The sequence below is a fragment of the Schistocerca americana genome, chromosome 2 (assembly GCF_021461395.2).
Source record: "Schistocerca americana isolate TAMUIC-IGC-003095 chromosome 2, iqSchAmer2.1, whole genome shotgun sequence".
NCBI classification, from domain to species: Eukaryota; Metazoa; Arthropoda; class Insecta; order Orthoptera; family Acrididae; genus Schistocerca; species Schistocerca americana.
Window position 1 is genome coordinate 54,457,078 of NC_060120.1, and position 21,685 is coordinate 54,478,762.

General features: G+C 39.9%; 1 protein-coding gene across 3 annotated transcripts in view; it reads left to right on the top strand.

Moving 5' to 3' along the window:
- Window positions 1–21,685, top strand: part of LOC124595010 — a 165,110-nt gene that overhangs the window by 53,398 nt on the left and 90,027 nt on the right. For all 3 annotated transcript variants that reach the window (XM_047133559.1, XM_047133557.1, XM_047133558.1), the window contains exon 4: window positions 6,901–7,268. In XM_047133559.1, the coding sequence (XP_046989515.1) occupies window positions 6,901–7,268 (368 nt within the window). The remainder of the gene's footprint in view (window positions 1–6,900; window positions 7,269–21,685) is intronic.

Consider the following 21,685-nt stretch of genomic DNA (forward strand, 5'->3'; position numbering starts at 1 on the left):
TCAAGATTCAGAATATACCAAGGTTTTGCCAGTATTTCCACCTTTCATTCAAAATTAAGACCTTTTTCTCGGTTCGTAGAATAGTTACGTTTTATGCAGCCTTGTGCAAGTTACACAATCTGCTGCAATGAGTTCACAGGTAGGTGCAGGTAATGGACGAACGAAACAGCGCCGCCGCTTAGTGAATATTAAAAGCGCAGTAGTGCGTGTTTATTCAATTTTAATTTTTTTGCTTTTTGGGACCGACATGGGCAGTTGCATCATTTCATGCTTAAGGAACGTTGTCCACCAGTTTGTGGAGGCGTAGCAGTGGCTGGCAAGTATGAGTTTCCAAGGTTAGTAAGTTAAAAGGGCAGTTGTCTGTGCAATGGCCCCTTTAACATGCGAGAGATGGCACGGTCGCGTGGCAGCATTGTCTGAATTGAGTTTGAGCAACAGCCATTCAATGAAATTCATGGTCACCGAGGCTCACGACTCTTCAATCGTAAAAGATTTTGCTCAGGGAAACTTGTGGTCAGCCTACTACATAAAACATAGAATTTCTGTGAAAATGTGGAAGAAGGCAAGATTTGTGCAGGTGAAATTTTCGATCTGGTATTTTTCTCATTTCATGTACAGATCTGACTCAAAAGCTGTTGTTGAAGCTCATGAATTCAGTTCAGAGGAAAAACACATCTTCATCCTCATCACGAAGACTCCCAGCGACCACATAATTTGTCTATCTACTAGTGCAGCATGCCTCACTGGTAAAATGTTGATAAACCCAAGAAAACTTAAAGATTAAAACACTCCTGGAGTACATCACCCAGAGGAAGCCAGAGAACTGTTTGAGGAAATCGCCTTCTGATGACCCACTTGAGATGGCCAACCATGTGAATACATTGATCAAACAACGATACTGTTTCTTGAATGGTTTTGTCTTGAGGTGTCTCTTTTACTTTTAAATGTATTTTTATTTAAGAAATATTTCATTTCACTTGAGAAATGTTGGTTTGTCATAAAAAATCCTTTGCTTTCTCATAATTCATCATAAAAACGAAAGACAATTGACTTGATTTCTACGTGGCATGTCAAAAGGACAGTAGTCCTCGACCTTTAAAAACATTTGTAAAATAGAGAGGTTGAGTTAAAATTATGTTTTCTCATCAAGTATCAATCTGATTGTTGATTCCACTGATATGTACTGCCCAATTGAAAAATTAGCCAATATTTTCAGAACGTGACAGTTTTGTTTGTTCTACTTAAAGTTGACCTCAGTGGACTACTGCGCCTTTAACATTTACTGATTCAGATTTATTGAAGGCACCCAGTCGCCAATAAGGAGATTGCTGCACCGTACTAGATAGTGTACAATTGTGTACAACAATTATTTGTTTGAGTATATGTGATGGGAATATGAAGTGAGAAGGGAGATTTGTTAATGCTCCTTATCAGATATGTGGCAACAATGTAAAGCTATAGCGTTATATATTTTCAATAACATCCTATTGTTATCATCATTTTTATGTTTTCTGACGAACGGAGAGAGCGCATCGCACGATCGCTACGATGTTGAGTCACTATGTAAATAGTCAACACACCAACTGGGATGTGTACTTGTAATTCATAACCAATGCATATAATAGTAAGGTACATACGTTGACAGGATTGTCGCCGTATGAAGTGGTGTATGGGCGGAAGATGCCATCACCTTATGACATGCTTCGTCCAAGGCTGGGAGCGCAAGGCGAGCATGTAAGGCAATTTGTGAAAACCATTAAGGAAGTATGGCAGAGAGTTAGACGAGCTAACACGAGAGGCAGTACATCACGCATTGCACGGGCAGGTGAATGTGACGTTGATGTCACCAGAAAAATTCAGATGGAGTCTGAAGCAGGTAGAGGGAGAGTTTCCAGAGGGGTAGAGCATGTAGTGGTGATAATTGAAGCGAGTATGTCACTTTTTTATCACATGTCTACGATTAAGGTAACAACGGATCTAGTTAAGATGTATATAGAGATCAGATTTCCAGTAACTAGTGTGGGGAGACAGTATCACTGTTACACAGTGCATCCTTATCCGGTCAGATGGGAGTGCATGGGAAAGGGCGTACAGTTCAGGACACAGGAGGTTTTATTAATTTCTAAGGAGGTTGATAGTCGTGCTACTATGTCGAGTTTAGAGTTGAGTAGATGTCTAACGTAGTCAGTTTCCATTTGTCCATCACGGGTTATTTTTACGGGCAAGAGGTCGTGTGGGATCCAGTTATTTAGGGCAGAAGCAGAAGCTCCGGAGTGTCTGAGAATAATAATGACGCCTACGCCACATTTTCAGCGAGTTAGGAGGCATTGGTTGTGTTCAGTATTCACTACGGAGAGGATATCAGCCAAGTGTTATGATAATGGGAATTGGACAGCAACCACGGAGATGGAATTACAGGACAGTGGTTTGCTAATCAACGAGACAAATTGTGATATAGTAGGGGATCGTTTCAGCTTACCAGCGACAGTCACGAGAGTCACCAAGGTTACAGATACTCATCTGATGTTGTACTGGCCAGATGCGTCATTCAGCATCACTCCAGGAGAAAATTTGAAGTATATTAACAACACCTTGGATGCTACACCATTGCAAACGATAGATAAACTAGTAGATTCGGAGAAAGGTCAAATTTCAATGCAGCAGTTATTAATGCATGTGGGGGAGTACGATACCAGGCGGAAACGTAGCATAGTGACCATTGGTATTTCAACCAGTACTATTACCGTGTTGATTGTATTTATCGGTGTGGTATATGTCTTATTAAAACGGAGGATTCAGCATGTTAACGTAAGACCGCTCCATGAGATTCCTGTAGAATGGATTACCAGTAGGGCATGAATCAGGGCAACCTGGATGTATATAGGCAAGAAGTAGAATATAGGATAGAACTAGAGTTAACATATAGGGTAAATTCAGGGACGAATTTAATTTTTAGGAGGAGGCAGTGTTGCGGCCACATGTAGTAAGCATTGCTTCACGCAGTGGAGAATGGCAAAACAGAGGCATGCCGGCGACCGAGCCGTTGCGAAGTAAGCAGGCACAGATATCCTTGCTGACAGCAGCAGTCTACAAACAGACTGACGCAAGGATGCACACAGACCGAGCGCCGAGCGAAGCCTGGAGAGTGCTGAGTAAGGGGAAGTGAGGCCAGCACGCTAAGTTACGCTGCAATATACTGCGGCAGTAATAACAAAAAGCTACCACTGAGGGTAAAAAACTTCCTCCTGCCTGATATAAATAGTGGAACGCAGGCAGCAACAGACAGAAGCCATTAGGAAGCAGTGTGGTTGGCACCATGGCTGACTAACTACAGCGAAAACTTCCAGCAGGACCGGCCGCAGTGCGGTCTTGGGCACAGGTGCCGCCAGGGACTGACGCCCGGACTCCACGGCAACCCGGCCCCACGGCGCGTGGTTCGTCCATGACGGGACCTTGCGGACATCGCGACTGACGGCTTCCCAGCTGCCGGTGCAGCAGGCGTCGGCAGCTGACCTCATGGCGACGCGGCTCCGTGGCGTGCTGTACTGGGATGCCGAGCGGCGACGAGTTCATCTCAACCATAGGGCATCCTGGCTTCAGCGGAGCACTGGTGGCCTGAGGCTCCCGAGTGCGATCAGCGGTATGCGTTGCACGCATTGTCGGAGAATCTACACAGCAGCAGCCAGGCGGAGGGATCTGCAGGGCTGGGCAACAACGATGAGGAAGAAATTGTAAAGAAAGTTCAATAAATAATTGTAAAACTCCATGCCGTCTCAGCCTTTGGCACAACCACTGTGTCTGCTGCTAACAAGTGGTGCAGAAGGCGTAACATAGCTCATCGATGTTCCCACTTTTTTATTCGTTATTAAACCTACTTCTGCATTACCCTTATTTGATTTTGTATTTATAACCCTGTAATCACCTGACCAGAAGTCCTGTCCCTCCTATCAACGAACTTTACTAATTTCCACTCTATCTAACTGTAACATATCCATTTCCCTTTTTAAGTTTTCTAACTTACCTGCGTGATTAAGGGATCTGACATTCCACGCTCCGATCTGTAGAACGCCAGTTTTCTTTCTCCAGATAATGACATGCTTCTGAGTAGTCCCTGCCCGAAGGTCTGAATGGTGGCTGTTTTACTTCTGGAATATTTTACCCAAGAGGACACCATCATCATTTAATCATAGAGCAAAGCTGCACGCCCTCTGGAAAAATTACAGCTGTAGTTTTCCCCTTGCTTTCAGCCTTTTGCAATACCAGCACAGCAGTGCTGTTTTGCTTGATGTTACATGGCTCATTCAATCAATCATCCAGACTGTTGCCCCTGCAACACAGCGACAATACAAAACAAAAATCATTAGCTTGCAATATCCCTAAACAAATCAGTTACAAACAGCAAATGGTGATGTGGTATAAAGGGTACCATAGCAAGGAAGTCAATTTTTCTAGTAGACAATGTAAAATATTTTGCATTGCTGAAAATCGTATTAGAAAGAAATCTCCAGCAGATTTGTTTTTCTTGAGGATGTTTACACTTTTTGGCCATTGAGTCCCACTGAATATTCTTTTGATGTGCACTATTCTAGATGATGTGATTTTAATTTGTGCAGCAAAACTGATGTGTAGCTTTGTTGTTTTGATGATGCCATCAGCAGTAGTCCAGAAGTAAGTAAAGTCCTTTTCATCCATTCTGAGTGTGTTTAATGGTAAAGATACATAACACTTTAACTACCATCTTGTGTTTTTCTGTCAAGACAAAATTTGTGCCACAAGATTGGAAACTGTGGTCTGAAACCAGATACTTACGTCATATGCAATCAGATAGGCCCCAGGGGCTCAGGACACTGTGAACACATACATGTAGGATGTGTGACCAAATAATAATGCAATCTTTTTAATTTTGCATACTTTGCACATCTGATTTTCAAACTTTATCTTGTTGGTACACTTGTTCATGATGTACATTTTCAGCAGTTTCGAATATTCAGTTTATTGTCAACAGCCGAAAAGGTTATAAGTGTTTTCGACTGCTCGGTGAATTTTTACTTTTGAAAAACATGGATCAAAGAATTTGCATTAAATTTTGTTTGAAAAGTGGAATAAAGTGCAGCACTTCATTAGAAATGTTGACTGGCTTTTGGTGCATCTCCTATGAGTAAGACTAGAGTTTACGAGTGGCATAAATGTATCAAAAAGGGTCGAGAAGATGTTGAAGACAATGATTGCCCTGGATGTCCTAGTACACCAATTACTGATGACAATGTGGGAGACATAAAGAAAATGGTTCTGGAAAATTGCCAGATCACCATCAGAGAGATTGCTGATGATGTTGGCATATCTGTCGGCTCATGCCAAGCAATTTTTTCAGATATTTTGGCATGAAATGTGTATCAGCAAAGTTTGGTCTGAAAGAGATCCATGAAAGGATGTTGTTTGGCCACCGTTGGTGAGACAGAATTGTTGAAGGAGCTGAACACCATAATGAAAAGTGAGTTCCAGAAAGGCTTGCAAGATCGGTAAAAGCACTGGCATAGGTGTGTAATATCTGAGAGGGATTACTTTGAAGGGGACAAAGTTGATGTTGAGAATAAATAAATATTCTTTAAGAAAAACAAAAATTTCCATTACATTTTGATCACACCTTGTGTATAAGTACGCAGTTTTTGTTTTGTCCGCAGCAGTTGTCACTCTAAATCACAAGTTTCCTTTTGTTACCAGATGCATTGACAGTATTTTTAGTGCAGTTCAGAACATGGAACAGACATGATACTAAGTTGATAAAGGTTTCTCAAGTCTCCAGCTGGGTGGTAGTGTTGCGAGATATCAACACTACCACCCATTTGGAGACCCGAGAAATCTTCATCAGTAGTTTACGCCGGGAAAGCCTACAGTCACATATGATACTAAGTTGTTGGTTCCACTGGCCCTTCTCCCTTATGCCACAATTACATTATTGCCTCACTGTTGTCATGAGCATGAACACAGAAGTTCTGATCTGAAAGCTGGTGTAAGACGAACATGACCTTGTGTGTAGGAGTAGGAACAAACAATACTTGTTGCAGATCAGCTGCTAATGTAGGCTATAAGTGTTACTTCCATAACATGACAAACTATGTGACAATTATTATGTTCACTTGTCAAACGGCTGTAATTCAATGCCGATTGCCAAGCACATTAAGAATGAAGGAGGCCGTGGAGCTGCCACCAGAGCTTTCTGTTTGTCATTATTATGATTCTTTGCCTTTGTCATATGATGAAACACTTTTAATATAATATACTCACATGATTGTAGCACCTTTAGAATGAATAAAATTGGTTTTGAAGAATATGGTACTTAGCACATTTAGAATGGTAGGTATTCATATAATGGCACGACCTGGTGGAAATTTACCTCAGTGCCACAGCTACCATGAGGAATAAAACATTGTCTTAATCAAGAAAATCAATTTAACCACAGAAAATTTTAATAATTGGGACATTTCAGGTGTGAAAGTTTACACTTTTTTGTGGTGTTTACATTTTCTGCCAGATTACTAAAGTTTAAGACCATGAGGCAATCTGCAAATTTTTGTTTCATATTAGGATGTGAATACTCAGCCTAAGGGGGAAAAAACTGGTCTCGCACCATGGTAGGCTCAGGTGCCTCAGTTGTAGAGGGGGCAAAATAGTGGGGGTGCACAGTTGCATAAACAGTAAACGTTGTTATTATTTTGTGGATGAACCACATGTTCTTCCATGAAGTGAATTCAGTCTCCAGTCCAACATATAAGAATTTATTACCTTTAGGCCCACCTTGTTGAAATCTTTTGCTTGGCGATAGGTAGGTGGTGTACAGATGTAATGTAGCAAATACTGTGTCAGTTTACCAAGTATCATCTTATTTATCTGTCATTTTAGGAAATTCGTGCACAGAAAGGAAGGAAAGCAGGAGTTGCAATGAGCATCAAAACTGAGAGCCTTCCAGGATCAGCAACTGCCCCAGAATTTCCACTTAATGAAGATTCTGATGATTCTTTATGGGTGGAAGCTGCAGAATATGGAGTTCAAGCAGTGTCTGATGCAGAAGAGTATGGAAATGAGGACCATGATGAAGATAACTCAGTAGATGAACTCACCTCAGAGGAGGATGAAAAAGCAAAGAGCAGAGACAGGAGTGTTACTGATGTGCATATGTGGCCACCATGTCCGCCACTCCCAAAGTTGAAGAAAGTTAAGATAAAGGCAAAGAGTTGTTACCCCTTTCAAGACGTTCCCAAATATGGAAGGTAGGTTAAACATAATTTTAGCAATGTGTGTGTGTGTGTGTGTGTGTGTGTGTGTGTGTGTGTGTGTGTGTGTGTGAAAGAAAAAAAAATTATCCAGTGGTCTTCTCACTAACAGGAAATATAAAAAAGATTGTCAATGTAAACTTAGCCTACAAATAACAGCTTCATCTTTGAGAAGTCCAGAAAGGTTGAACACATTGTTCTTGTCTGTTTTTGGTATTAGTTAAACAATGGGAACTCCAGGTAGGAGTATCAACATTGTAGGAAAAGACAGATTGCTACTTACTGTAAAGAAGGCTCATCAAGTTGCAGACAAGCAAATTAAAAGATACTTACATGAAGCCTTTGGCCACAGCCTTCATCAGTAAAAGAAAGTTTTCTTTCACTGATGAAGGCTGTGGCCAAAAGCTTTATGTAAGTGTCTTTTAATTGCGCCCGTCTGCAATGTGATGTGACTCCTTTACGGTAAGTAGCAATCTGTCTTTTCCTACCTTGTGGATTTTAGGATTATCTTTAACCTCTGAATTTTTCCCAAGTTCCAAAAAATATTGAACAGAGACACTAGTCTAAAAAGGGGCACCATCCTCTATGTTTTCAACACTGATTTCACCTGTTCCAGTTGCTTTATAGTTTTCAACATTGTGATCATCTGTAAGACTTCATCCATAGTGACTTGTTACGTTTACTGATGAGCCTAAACTACTAAGAATGTTGAGCATGTGTGAAATTATGAAAGCAGTGTAATATCAAGAAGAAATTAACCTTATGATGCTTAAGCCAACAGTGTCTTGTTGTTAGTTGCATTTCATAACATGAATTGATTTTTATGTTAGTGCATATCTTATATTGGCTATCTTGCTATTGTTACTGATGAGTCTTCTGGGCTGTATGACCTTGGTCAGAGAAACTTTTGAGTTCCGAATGTTTTGTCCAGAACTGCACTGGACTTCTTCAGAGGTGCTCCTGGCAACTCTTGAGTCTTCCGATTGATGAGTCGGACATCAGAGAGCAAAGTGGATGTGGTTGAGTTTACACATGATGAGCAGAGATAATCTCCATCAGAGATAAAACTTAACAATCAATTGTCACCTGTCAATAATAAAAACTTATCTATTGATTCTACAGAGCCACCGTCCATATAACATTGGGTTTCATGGCTTCTTCTTTTCTGTTACAGGTCTCTTTGTGCTTTATATATTTGGATGGCTTCTCTGTATAGTTATGGATAATAGTTTATAATAGTAGATAAAATTTTGGTTTTTGAAATCTTCACAAATTCCTGACTGGAGGTCATGCTCTGCTACTGCTGATTTTTCTGTTTTTCCTAGTCGACAAAAACTTTTATGTTCATTCAATCTTGTATTCACGATTCTCTTGGTAGTTCCAAAGTACACCTATCTTGTCATTGAGTCACTGAAGGGAAACATACCACACATTCCCCAGTCAAGAGAGTTCTGTGATATCAAATTTTGAAGAAAGATTTAAAACAGAAACTGGTTTCCCATTTGGAGCATGCTCCAGCATTAACAATTTGCAGGGGAGAATAGCTGAAGTATGTGGCATGAAGAGCATGAGACAAACAGCAAACAGGTAACATCACAAAATATTCTCTGCCTCTTGTTATGCAGAATTCATTAGGCACTCATCAAAATAAATGCACACTTTTATATTATGTTGAAGAATTCTGTGCTTTGCAAAGGATGAGTACAGTGGCGAGATGACGAGTTGCGCAAAACCCATCTTTGTAAATGACATCTCATATTTCCTGCTTGCTGTGCGTACAGGCAGTTGCCATTATTGTGCAGTCACTACACTTGGTGACAGTGTCTTGCTAGTACCTCCAATTTCAGAAATTCCATGTGGTACTTTTCTCAGGTTTGCAGCTGGCTCCTCAAGTCAAGTTGACACAGCATTTCAACAGTCCACTTGGCTCTAATCTTCAGGTGAGACACTACTGTTGCCAAGCTTTGTTGAGCTGACACCGTGCTGGAGCTGGCACCCCTATATAGGTCAGCAGAGAGTACGTATCGTGTCTGCCAAGTGTAGTGAATGCTGCCTCCTATGCAAAAAATAGTAGCAGTGTTGTTGGTGGTGAAGGCAAACAAAAATGAGATATCACTACTATAAGTAGTCATCACATTCTTCTGCCAACTGAGAATGTTGTATTTTAACGCAAATCAGCACAGTATGGTGTACTGGGATTCAATGCAAATGACTGCTCTAGGCTGTGACTTGGTTGTAACTGACTGCAGAGCCTGTTTATTGAATCACATAGGAAGGTATGTACAAAATTGCAAAATGCAAGGCAATTATACAATATTGCAGTACCTGTTAAAATTTTATGGTGCCGTTATTTTGATTAACTGTTGGCGCTATATCCTTTAAATTTATGTGACAGAATTGCTGCCAGTCTATAACTTCATGAGAAATGTCAGTACTGCCAATACACACACACAGTCCCATACATACACTGCTCTAGCTTTTGCAACTAACGGTCTCTTGGGCAGGAAAGGGTGGCTGATTGTAAGTAAATGCTCCCACTGACACCATGGTTAGTGTCCAGATACTCCTGGATGACACAAGAACTAAAAATTGAGTGTAGTAAACTGAAAGCAAAAATGCTGAACTCTATTTTGAAATGTTCCTTTACAAAGGAAGGTAGAAAGATACAGAAGTACTGCTTCAGTCTAATTTTCGCACCACTGTGAAGATGAGTGACATAGATGTTAGTGTCAATGGCTGAAATTACTAAAATTAATCAAGTCTGGAGGACTCAGTTGTCCCCGTGTCAGATTCAATACAGAATTTGCAGTAGAATTATCTCCCATTTTAACTATAATATATCATACATCCCTTGAATGGAAAACTGTGCCCAATGAGTGGAGAAAGCAGAAGTCACACCTGTTGACAATAATGGTAGCAGAAGTGATCTATAATACCGGGCGTATCAAAAAGAATCATCTGATTTGACACGTCTCGGCCACACAAACCGCAGTTGGTCTTTGGCCTCACCAATCAGCCTCCTCCAGCATCCTCGGTCCATGTGTACTTCTTCAGACAGCCCCAGTATACTAATATCCTCTCTGATGTGATCAATCCATTGGAGTTGTGGTCTTCCCCGTGGTCTTATACCTCTAATGTCTTCCTCCACTACCTGCCTGAGATCTGGCCTTCTCGACGCATTGTGTGTCCATACCACTTCAGTTTTCTTTCTTTGATCGCTGCCGTAATGTCCATCGACTTGTATAGCTCCTGCAATTCACAGTTCTTTCTTTTCTTCCATTCATCTCCATCCTTCACTGGTCCAAAAATCTGTCTGAGGATGGAATTCTCAAATGTCAGGAGTTTTCTTTCCATCTTTTGGGCGATGGCCCAGGTCCCTGCTCCGTATAAGACTGCAGGTCATATTATTGTCTTGTAGATCTTGGTATTTGAGGATCTCGATTGAAGCCGGGACTTAACGGCTTTCACAGAGCAAACCTTGACCTGTTTCCTGCTTGTATTCGTTCGGTAATTTCCTGGTCTATCTCGTTTCTTTCATTGAGTATAGCCCCAAGATATTCAAAGTCTTTTACCGTTTCAAAGACTTTGTCCTCCACCTTCAGGGGTCTGTCGTCATTTTCTCTGCTAACTACAAGGTATTTTGTCTTATCCATATTCAGCTTCAGGCCTCTCGTTTACTCTTCCATTAATGTTCTTGTCATCTGAACCAGGTATTGCTCTTTCTCTGCTATTAAAACTACATTATCCACAAGGGCCAGGGTGTTGATCCATCTTCCCAGCTGTATTCCTGTCTCCACACTTGCCACCTTTCTTATGGCTTGCTCCAGTACCAGGTTAAACAGAAGAGGGGAGAGGCAGTCTCCTTGTCGCACTCCAGTCCTCACCTTGAACTTCTTTGATATGTTTTCATTTACTTTCACCATGCATGTTGTCTCCTGGGCATACCTGTGTTGGTTTTATAAGTTTTCTGAGAACTTGAGCTCTTTCGAGTTTTTGCCATATTGCTTGTCTATTCACACTATCATTAAGGTTTTTGGAAATTCCACAAAAAGGTAGTGAACATTTTTGCAGAATTTCCAGCTCTTTGCTAGCACTTGCCATATTGTATGTAAATGGTCTACAGTCGCCTTTCCCCTTCTGAAACCGGCTTGTTGGAATCCCAGTACTTTCTCGACATGTGGTGTTAGTCACTTCAGTAACAACATACTCAGGATCTTATAAGTTGTACATAGTCAAGTGATTCCTCTATCGTTGCTACATCTCACTGGGTCTCCTTTCTTTAGTATAGGGCAGATGCAGACTCCTTCCATTCTTCTGGGATCCTTTCCTTCTTCCAAATTAAGCAGATTAAGTGGTACAGTCTCGCTTGTAGAGTAGCTCTTCCCTCCCTCAGCATCTCTGCAGGTATGCCATCTACTCCCAGTGCCTTCCCCCTCTTCAGCAGTTTTATGGTCGCTCTTACCTCTTCCATGCTTGGTAGTTCATACTTCCCCAGTGGTACAGTATCTCTGTTTTGTCTATATGATTCTTCTTCTTCATTTTCTGTTGTTGCACTTGTGGTGTTTATATCCACATTCAGGAGGTTTTCGATGTAATTTTTCCATTCCTCCATAGCTTTCATGTCATCTGTGATTATCTGTACTTCTTGATCCTTGATCACGTCAAGCCTTGGATTGTATTATTTCTTGAAGAACCTGACTGTCCTGTAAAAGTCTCTTGTATTTCCTACTGTCTGGTCTTCTTCTGCCAGTTTTATTTTACTGTTTATGAACGCTTGCTTTTCTGTTCGAAGGACTTGTCTTGTTTCTCTAACTGCTTCCATGTATCTCAACCTTGTTCTTTCATCCTGTTCGTTCGTCAGTAATAACAGTTTTGCTGCTTTTCTCTTGGTGACTGCATCTCTACACCCATCATTAAACCATCCTCTGCTCTTCCTTCTTTTTTCCATCGGTTTCAGCAACTCACATGCAGCATCTTTTAAACCTGTCTTGATTTTAGACCAAAACTTTGCAATATCATCTTCGTCTTCTTCTTCTATGGAAGCAAACCCGTTTCCAATTTCAAGTGCATATCTTTCCTTAGTGCGGTCCTCTTTCAGTAGGTCTGCATTTATTTTCTGGTCTGCTTCTCTTCTCCTGCTGTTACGGCTTTCTATCCTCTCCTGTATGGTTGTCACCACAAGGTAATGGTCTGATCCTATTTCTGCACCTCTTTGAGCTGTTACACTCTGGATAGCACTTCCATGTCTGGCATCCACAATATGTGGTCTATTTGGTTATGAATGTCTCGGTAAGGTGACTTGCATATTATCTTATGGTTGTCTTTGCGAGGAAGATTGACTAATCTCATTCCATTGTTGTTAGAGGGATCGTGCAGACTTTGAAGGCCAGCGTGTTGTTGTTGTTGTTGTTGTTGTCTTCAGTCCAGAGACTGGTTTGATGCAGCTCTCCATGCTACTCTATCCTGTGCAAGCATCTTCATCTCCCAGTACCTACTGCAACCTACATCCTTCTGAATCTGTTTAGTGAATTCATCTCTTGGTCTCCCTCTATGATTTTTACCCTCCGTGCTGCCCTCCAATACTAAATTGGTGATCCCTTGATGCCTCAGAACATGTCCTGCCAACTGATCCCTTCTTCTAGTCAAGTTGTGCCACAAATTTCTCTTCTCCCCTATTCTATTCAATACCTCCTCATTAGTTATGTGATCTACCCATCCAATCTTCAGCATTCTTCTGTAGCACCAAATTTCGAAAGCTTCTATTCTCTTTTTGTCTAAACTATTTATCGTCCATGTTTCACTTCCATACATGGCTACACTCCATACAAAGACTTTCAGAAACGACTTCCTGACACTTAAATCTATACTCGATGTTAACAAATTTCTCTTCTTCAGAAACGCATTCCTTGCCATTGCCAGTCTACATTTTATACCCTCTCTCCTTCAACCATCATCAGTTATTTTGCTCCCCAAATAGCAAAACTTATTTACTACTTTAAGCATCTCATTTCCAAATCTAATTTCCTTAGCATCACCCAATTTAATTCGACTACATTCCATTATCCTCGTTTTGCTTTTGTTGATGTTCATCTTATATCCTCCTTTCAAGACACTGTCCATTCCATTCAGCTGCTCTTCGAAGTCGTTTACTGTCTCTGACAGAATTACAATGTCATCGGCGAACCTCGAAGTTTTTATTTCTTCTCCATGGCTTTTAATTCCTACTCCGAATTTTTCTTTTGTTTCCTTTACTGCCTGCTCAATATACAGATTGAATAACATCGGGGATAGGCTACAACCCTGTCTCACTCCCTTCCCAACCACTGCTTCCCTTTCATGTCCCTCGACCCTTATAACTGCCATCTGGTTTCTGTACAAATTGTAAATAGCCTTTCACTCCCTGTATTTGACCCTTGCCAACTTCAGAATTTGAAAGAGAGTATTCCAGTCAACATTGTCAAAAGCTTTCTCTACGTCTACAAATGCTAGAAACGTAGATTTGCCTTTCCTTAATCTACCTTCTAAGATAAGTCGTAGGGTCAGTATTGCCTCATGTGTTCCAACGTTTCTACAGAATCCAAACTGATCTTCCCCTAGGTCGGCTTCTAACAGTTTTTCTATTCGTTTGTAAAGAATTCTTGTTGGCATTTTGCAGCCGTGGCTTATTAAACTTATAGTTCGGTAGTTTTCATATCTCCAACACCTGCTTTCTTTGGGATTGGAGTTATTATATTCTTTTTGAAGTCTGAGGGTATTTCACCTGTCTCATACATCTTGCTCACCAGATGGTAGAGTTTTGTCAGGACTGGCACTCCCAAGGCTATCAGTAGTTCTAATGGAATGTTGTCTACTCCCGGGGCCTTGTTTCGACTTACGTCATTCAGTGCTCTGTCAAACTCTTCACGCAGTATTATATTTCCCATTTCATCTTCATCTACATCCTCTTCCATTTCCATAATATTGTCCTCAAGTACATCACCCTTGTATAGACCCTCTGTATACTCTTTCCACCTTTCTGCTTTCTCTTCTGTGCTTAGAACTGGGTTTCCACCTGAGCTCCTGATATTCATACAAATGGTTCTCTTTTTTCCAAAGGTCGCTTTAATTTTCCTGTAGGCAGTATCTATCTTACCCCTCGTGAGATGAGCCTCTACATCCTTACATTTGTCCTCTAGCCATCCCTGCTTAGCCATTTTGCACTTCCTGTCGATCTCATTTTTGAGACGTTTGTATTCCTTTTTGCCTGCTTCATTTACTGCATTTTTATATTTTCTCCTTTCATCAATTAAATTCAATATATCTTCTGTTACCCAAGGATTTCTACTAGCCCTTGTCTTTTTACGTACTTGATCCTCTGCTGCCTTCACTACTCCATCCCTCAAAGCTACCCATTCTTCTTCTACTGTATTTCTTTCCCCCATTCTTGTCAATTATTCCCTAATGCTCTCTCTGAAACTGTCTACAACCTTGTTCTGTCAGTTTATCCAGGTCCCATTGCAACGGTACTTTCGCGTTCCCGTCAATAGTGTACCAGAACGTTTTAAGTTCTACCACTGTAAAGACGGAAGATTTGCGATTCGGAATGTCAGAACTGTGTAGTAAGTAGCGGTAGGAACACCACCACAAAATTACGCAGCACTGACACCTCAAAACCATCGACTCTCGGAGGGAGATTTTAATCGTGTTCAACTTAATGGTAAAGTACTGAACCACTTTTCTCCGAATCATACAGTTTGTGAGAAAAGCAGTGAGAATAATTACTTTTGGAAACCTTTTATCAGACAAAGTCTGTTATAACAATAAACTGTTTTGCTTCGTAAAAAGGCCGCCAGGCCAAATTGGGCACAGTGTCTACACAAAAAGATGAAGTCAGTTTTTGACACTGAATAAATAACTACTTTCACTTACTACGTAATTGAAACACAACCACTTAATTTTCATTTACTGCGGTCACTTGGCAGGAAGTACTATTAATCCCACTTTCTGTTACTTATGGAATTTATCACTATACTTCAGTAATTATTTAAAGAAGACACACACATGTTTCAACAAGTATATATATATATATATATATATATATATATATATATATATATATATATATATATATATATATATATATATATATATATATATATATATATATATATATATTTATTAAACTGATAGGTATCATTCATATGACCAAAACTATTATTTAACACGACTAAATTTCATTTCTTTACGACTGTTATTTGTTAATGTTTTACTAACACCAATATTTGTCTGGCTTTCTTTGACTTGGAGAAGCAACACGAAGAATTACTGTTAAGATTGTTGCAGTTAAACAATATATATATATATATATATATATTAAACTGATAGGTATCATTCATATGACCAAAACTATTATTTAACACGACTAAATTTCATTTCTTTACGACTGTTATTTGTTAATGTTTTACTAACACCAATATTTGTCTGGCTTTCTTTGACTTGGAGAAGCAACACGAAGAATTACTGTTAAGATTGTTGCAGTTAAACAATTATGTTACTTTACTTTCAGAAATGCTATTGAAAACTTATCCTCATGGTCATGTAAAGCGGTGGCTCTTAAACTGATTCGTGCAAACTTTAGTATTTAATAATGATTTTCAGAATTTACTACCAGAACAGTACTATTGCCAGTAATGTACTATTATTCAAGCTTCAATAAACATATGGATACTTGGAATAAATTCGTTTAGGAAAGGACCCTACTGAGGTAAATGAAATAGGAAAATTACAGTTAAACACAAAGGTACATTTAACACTTATATTCCACTGATTGAAGATGGATGGTTCATACTGTGATACACTTCTAAATAAAATACTTTGCCTGTTACTAATGTCGAAGGTGACGTGAGGCGGTGCTGCATAGTAACATTGCGCAGGTGGTGACAATAAAATTGCAAATTTCTGAGCTATTAATTTATTACCGTACTGCGCCAATCATGTAGAACACATCCGATGCCAAAACCCAGTCTTGCAAGTAAATTTGGGACCTCTAGTGCTTGACCAACGTAGTGCATGTTCACCACTTGCAGGGCAGCTGCCAACTGTGTTAGCCACTTGCGCGCCAATTTCACTCGCGCGCCGCACCACGTTTTCCATTCCACCACAGAACGGAGTTCCGTACTACCTATGATCCCTACATCTTTTCAATTTGCACTTCTGCTTACAAAAACGGTAAGTATGAACCATCTACAATTGCATGACAGCATATACATACAAAATTGACATAATTAATTATAGTTGTACTTGAAATATATGTAATTATTTACAAAATATGTTTTAATACATTTATTCCACCTACGTCAAAGAGGTTATTTTAAACAGATAAACTACACTTAACAAAAGCTTACTCTTGTTATAGTATTTGCTTAATTTTTCAAAATTATTATGGAACAAAAAAATTTTAAAATATACAGATTAATGGCAGTATTATATTTACAATAGCATTACATATGCCCCTGTTTTGGTAATGATTTCTATCAAGACAATCTTAGCAAAACATCTAAATGCTGTTGACTATAAAGGGGCCACTTCCTTAAAACTTATTACATTACATTTTATACATAAATATCTCAAAGCAATAGTGGACAAAATTATTTTTCTTCAGTTGCAATTAACGTTTTTCTTTTTTTTACACATTAAAAATTCTGATGTCCAACAGTAATGTTATAGAAAAATAATATTTACATGTGTACCAAGAAATCCTAAACCTCTACAAATTATTATACATACATTCCAACATAACAGCTACAAATGAAGTTTCATAACATAGCTTTACCACTAAATACACAAATTTCTACCTACAGCAACTTATCAGGTAATCGTTTTCCAAGAAATTTACTAACCTACTGTTTTTCTCGTAACTTGCAGTTATATACCAGATCTTTATGTATACCTTAGTTTCAGCTGTATTTCAGTAACCTTATTATATTTCATAAGAAAATTTGGCTGCAACATGAAAAAATTAAAGCAGTCCATTTACTATTCTCTTCATAAACAAATAACTACTTTACAAAATTTTCAACTTTATGCTGCACAGTGCAGTCCTTTTCAATTACACATACACAAGAAAAGCAAAACAATTTACTCTCAAAACCAATTACATTATACTGCGCAGTGCAGTCCACTTTCCATTACAAAGACACTTGGTACCACCTTTTCCTCCGCTTTGTGCAGTCTATTGGGTCCTTCACCATATGCATATTACTGCATTTAGTTACTTTGCTGCCTCTGGCAATCTTTGGTAGTCCATCCATATTTTACAATTCTGTGCTGTTTGTTTCATGTCATTAGGTCCAATTAGTAATGACTAATTCATTACATATTTAGCATTCAACCTGAAACTTATATACCAGTGTTAGAAATTTTGACATCATTAATTTTCTACACTAATATTTACAAAATCTAGATATCATATACTATTCATAGTAAGGATTACAGTCACATTAGGTTCTAGCCACATAGGGCTTATGGTCTACAATGTTTCTTAACCCTAATTGTCTTTTAGTTTCTGGGTACACCAGATAATAAGCATTGTTATGGCAAACATTTTCCACCAGAAAGGGACCGTGGTAAATGAACTTAAATTTGGCAATCTCATGATTAATTTCACAGGATTTTTCATGAGTTTTAACTATGACCAGGTCGCCTTTGTCAAATTTCACAAATTTAGCTTTTGCATTGTGCCTTTTGTTTCTGGCGTCCGCTTTCTTCCTCATTCTTTCTCTCACTAACTCTTTCTTTTCACCTATACTTAATTCATTGCCAGGAGGGTATTCTAACATCTCTTCTACCACACTCTTACTCTTTTTTACTGGAGCCTTCCTGCTCCTCCCACAACAGATCCTGTTCAACCATTAGGTCTTCCCAAGAAATGTTGCTTATTCGTTTTTGCTCAATATAGGGTGGTTTCTTCTCTGTGGGATTCGCAATGAATTTTGCGACGTGCCCCTGCACCTCTACTATATCAGGTGGTTCCTTGCTTTTACTGATCGCAAATTCCTTTGCGACCTGTTCATCACCTAATCTATCATGATTGAAATTGTCTTCCAATTCTTCTGTTTCGAAACCTGTTTCATTTTCAACATCTTTGTCTGACAATATAGCATCTGATTTATTTGCTTCAGCCAGGCTAGTTTCTTTCAAAGCTGTTTCTCTTACGTCATCCTCTGAATTACACGACCTATGAGCCTCTGCTTTCACTTCAAACTTTGTATAATCTTCCCTTATTTCGATGATCCGTATGTTCTCATTTTCTCCTGTTACATTATATGCATGAATTTCATTCACTTTCCGATCTTGAAGATATTGGGTGGCTTCCATATCGAGTTTAATCACGCTTAGCAAATTGTCATCTTCATCAAAAATATACTCAAATATCTCGTCTACCTTTTTCTTTTTATTTCTTTCCCTATCATTTATGTCGACTGCTCGCGATATTTGCACGGCAGCTATTATTTCCTCATTTATAACATTGTCTCCTTTTGGACGAAGTGCTTTTCGTCTTCCTTCTCTTCAACCTTCATTAACTCTTCCTTTGTCACCTCCTCGCATCCATATTGCTTTAATCCTGTGACTAAATTACTCATTTCTTCATGCCATTCCCATACCTGCTGATCGTGGAAACTATTCTGCGTATCTTTTGTTTCATATTTATTTGTTGTGCTGAGATGAGTACGATTTACTTGGTTGCAATTCTGTGTTGTTTTCACGCGTACCGGATCATTCCTGCTGGTTACGAGTTCATCGAACTCTCCTGTGTCGTCACGCACAGCTGTTAATTGCTCCGCCTCGTGACGCGGTATTGCGGTAGGTCGTTCTGTGACGTATCTCTGTACTGTTTCTCGCCCGGCCACTGTTGACAAGTGTCGGCTTGCCGGCCGAGTTCCACTGCCGGCGCCATATGGCGTATTGTGAGCGTTACATTGTATCGCTCTGCTCATCAGGCTGCGCTCTCCATTATTTTGTGTATGCAGCCTACCTAGCGGCTGAAACTTTTCTCTATCGGGTCTATATTGTCTTTCCATGTGGCGACGACCCTCCACCCACGCGGGTCTTAGTTTTCCTGTTCATTGAGTTCTTGTGTTCGCGGGCCATAATTTCTCCCGTGATCACTTTGTCCGCCCCGACCGCGACCTCTCCCATGCCCCCGCACTATGGCGTTGACACGGTACCGACCGTCGTGATCGTCCCTGTTATCATCGTCTACATTCCGATAATTCCTATTAGACTTATTCGGTCGATTGTCACAGTTATTTCTTCAGTGGCCATCGTTTTCAATGCACTCTAGGAAGACTGGACCGTGAAATTGCGATGGTTGCTTCCTATGTATCTTTTCGAGTCTTCTGGGAGCTTCTGCCAAAGCCCCCAGATAATTTCGGAGTAGGATTTGCGACCCGTTAAATGTATCAATTTCTTGTACCACGACTCACAGAAGTCTTTCATAGACATTCTGCCCCTGTTGTCATACATTTTAGCCATTATAAACTCACACCACAAGCAATCCTGCTTCTGTGCGGACCAGTATTCGTTGATGAATTGTTGTTTGAATTCGTCAAAAGACCTATGTTCAGTTTCTAGATTGAGACTCCATCTTTTGGCGTTGTAGCACTAATTACCAAATTTATTTTCTCCTGGTCACTCAGATTTCCGGAGAAAACTCTTTCACAAGTTTTCAGAAAGTCTAATGGGTGCCGTCCATTATGTTTCTTGGAAGGATCAAATTTTTCCTCCCCTTCCACTAAGTTATGATAGTCTACTCTAGTTACCACATGACTAGGTGTGACCTGTATTTTCTTTTCCGGCTCATTAATATGACCGAGAATATTGGAAGTGTTGCTATTACACTTCTGTTTACAATTGTCGACTTTCTCTGCTAGCAGCTTTTCAGACTTCCTGTGGTGTCACCGCCAGACACCACACTTGCTAGGTGGTAGCTTTAAATCGGCCGCGGTCCATTAGTACATGTCGGACCCGCGTGTCGCCACTGTCAGGGATCGCAGACCGAGCGCCACCACAAGGCAGGTCTCGAGATACGGACTAGCACTCGCCCCAGTTGTACGGACGACGTAGCTAGCGACTATACTGACGAAACCTCGCTCCTTTGCCGAGCCGATAGTTAGAATAGCCTTCAGCTAAGTCAATGGCTACGACCTAGCAAGGCGCCATTAGTAACATTGCATGTATGTAAAGAGTCCCACTTGTATCGCCACAATCTCCGGATGTACCAAAAGGATGGATTAAAGTTAAGTATTCCAGGAGCTACGTACTTTTCTTTATAGCATTCATTACGTATCCTGTTTCAGACCTCTCGCCATCCAGCTTTAGCTTAGCGCGTGCCTTTCGGCTTCCTCTCATTGTGTCTAGGCTGTCTTGTCTAGACACAACACTTCCAAACAGTTTCTCTCAAATTTGAGACTTCTGTTTGGCATTCGATATGTACTTCAGATTTAATTTCTTCAAACCGCTCGGTTATAGTCTCATTAATGAGGGGTTTTACATTCTCTTGAATCTGTTCAATTTCGAAGTCGAATCTTTCATTAATTCCCTTGACCTCACTTTCTACAGCTGTTACTCTATCCTCGACCCCTTGCATTCTGGTTTTCACTCCTTTAACTTCGCCTATAACTATATTTAATACTTCACCCATATCATCAATTCTCTTAATGATGTACTCTCCCTGTTTACTAATTTGGTTACTCTGTTCCTTAATTTGTTGATTTTGTGCTCTAATTTGTGTACCGATTTTCTTTTCTAGATTACTGATTTGTTGAATTAATATTCTCAATAAGTCGTGAATGTCCAGTACATTACTACTTTCAATTTTGGCTTTCTCAGTTACATAGCACGATTCTTCGACAGTTTGCTTGTCTACTCTTTCTTTCTGAATGGTGGTGGACTCCACATATCACAGAAGTCATCATCCCTTTCTTTGTCTCCTGCTATGTTTTTTTGTTGCTTTGTGTGTTTGTCTGTCTGCCTGTCCATTTAGGCCTACACCTCCCAGACTGCTGCAAAATCATGTCTCTGACCTTTGTTCTAGACTTTCGCCGCTTCAAAAGTCCTGTCACGTGGCGACATGTGGGACGGTACTAATGCGTTCCCGTCAATACGGTACCAGAACGTTTTAAGTTCTATCACTGTAAAGACGGAAGATCTGCGATTCGGAATGTCAGAACTGTGTAGTAAGTAGCGGTAGGAACACCACCACAAAATTATGCAGCACTGACACTCCAAAACCATCGACTTTCGGAAAGAGATTTTAACCGCGTTCAACCTAATGGTAAAGTATTGAACTATTTTTCTTCGAATCATACAGTTTGTGATAAAAGCAGTGAGAATAATTACTTTTGGAAACCTTTTATCAGGCAAAGCCTGTTATA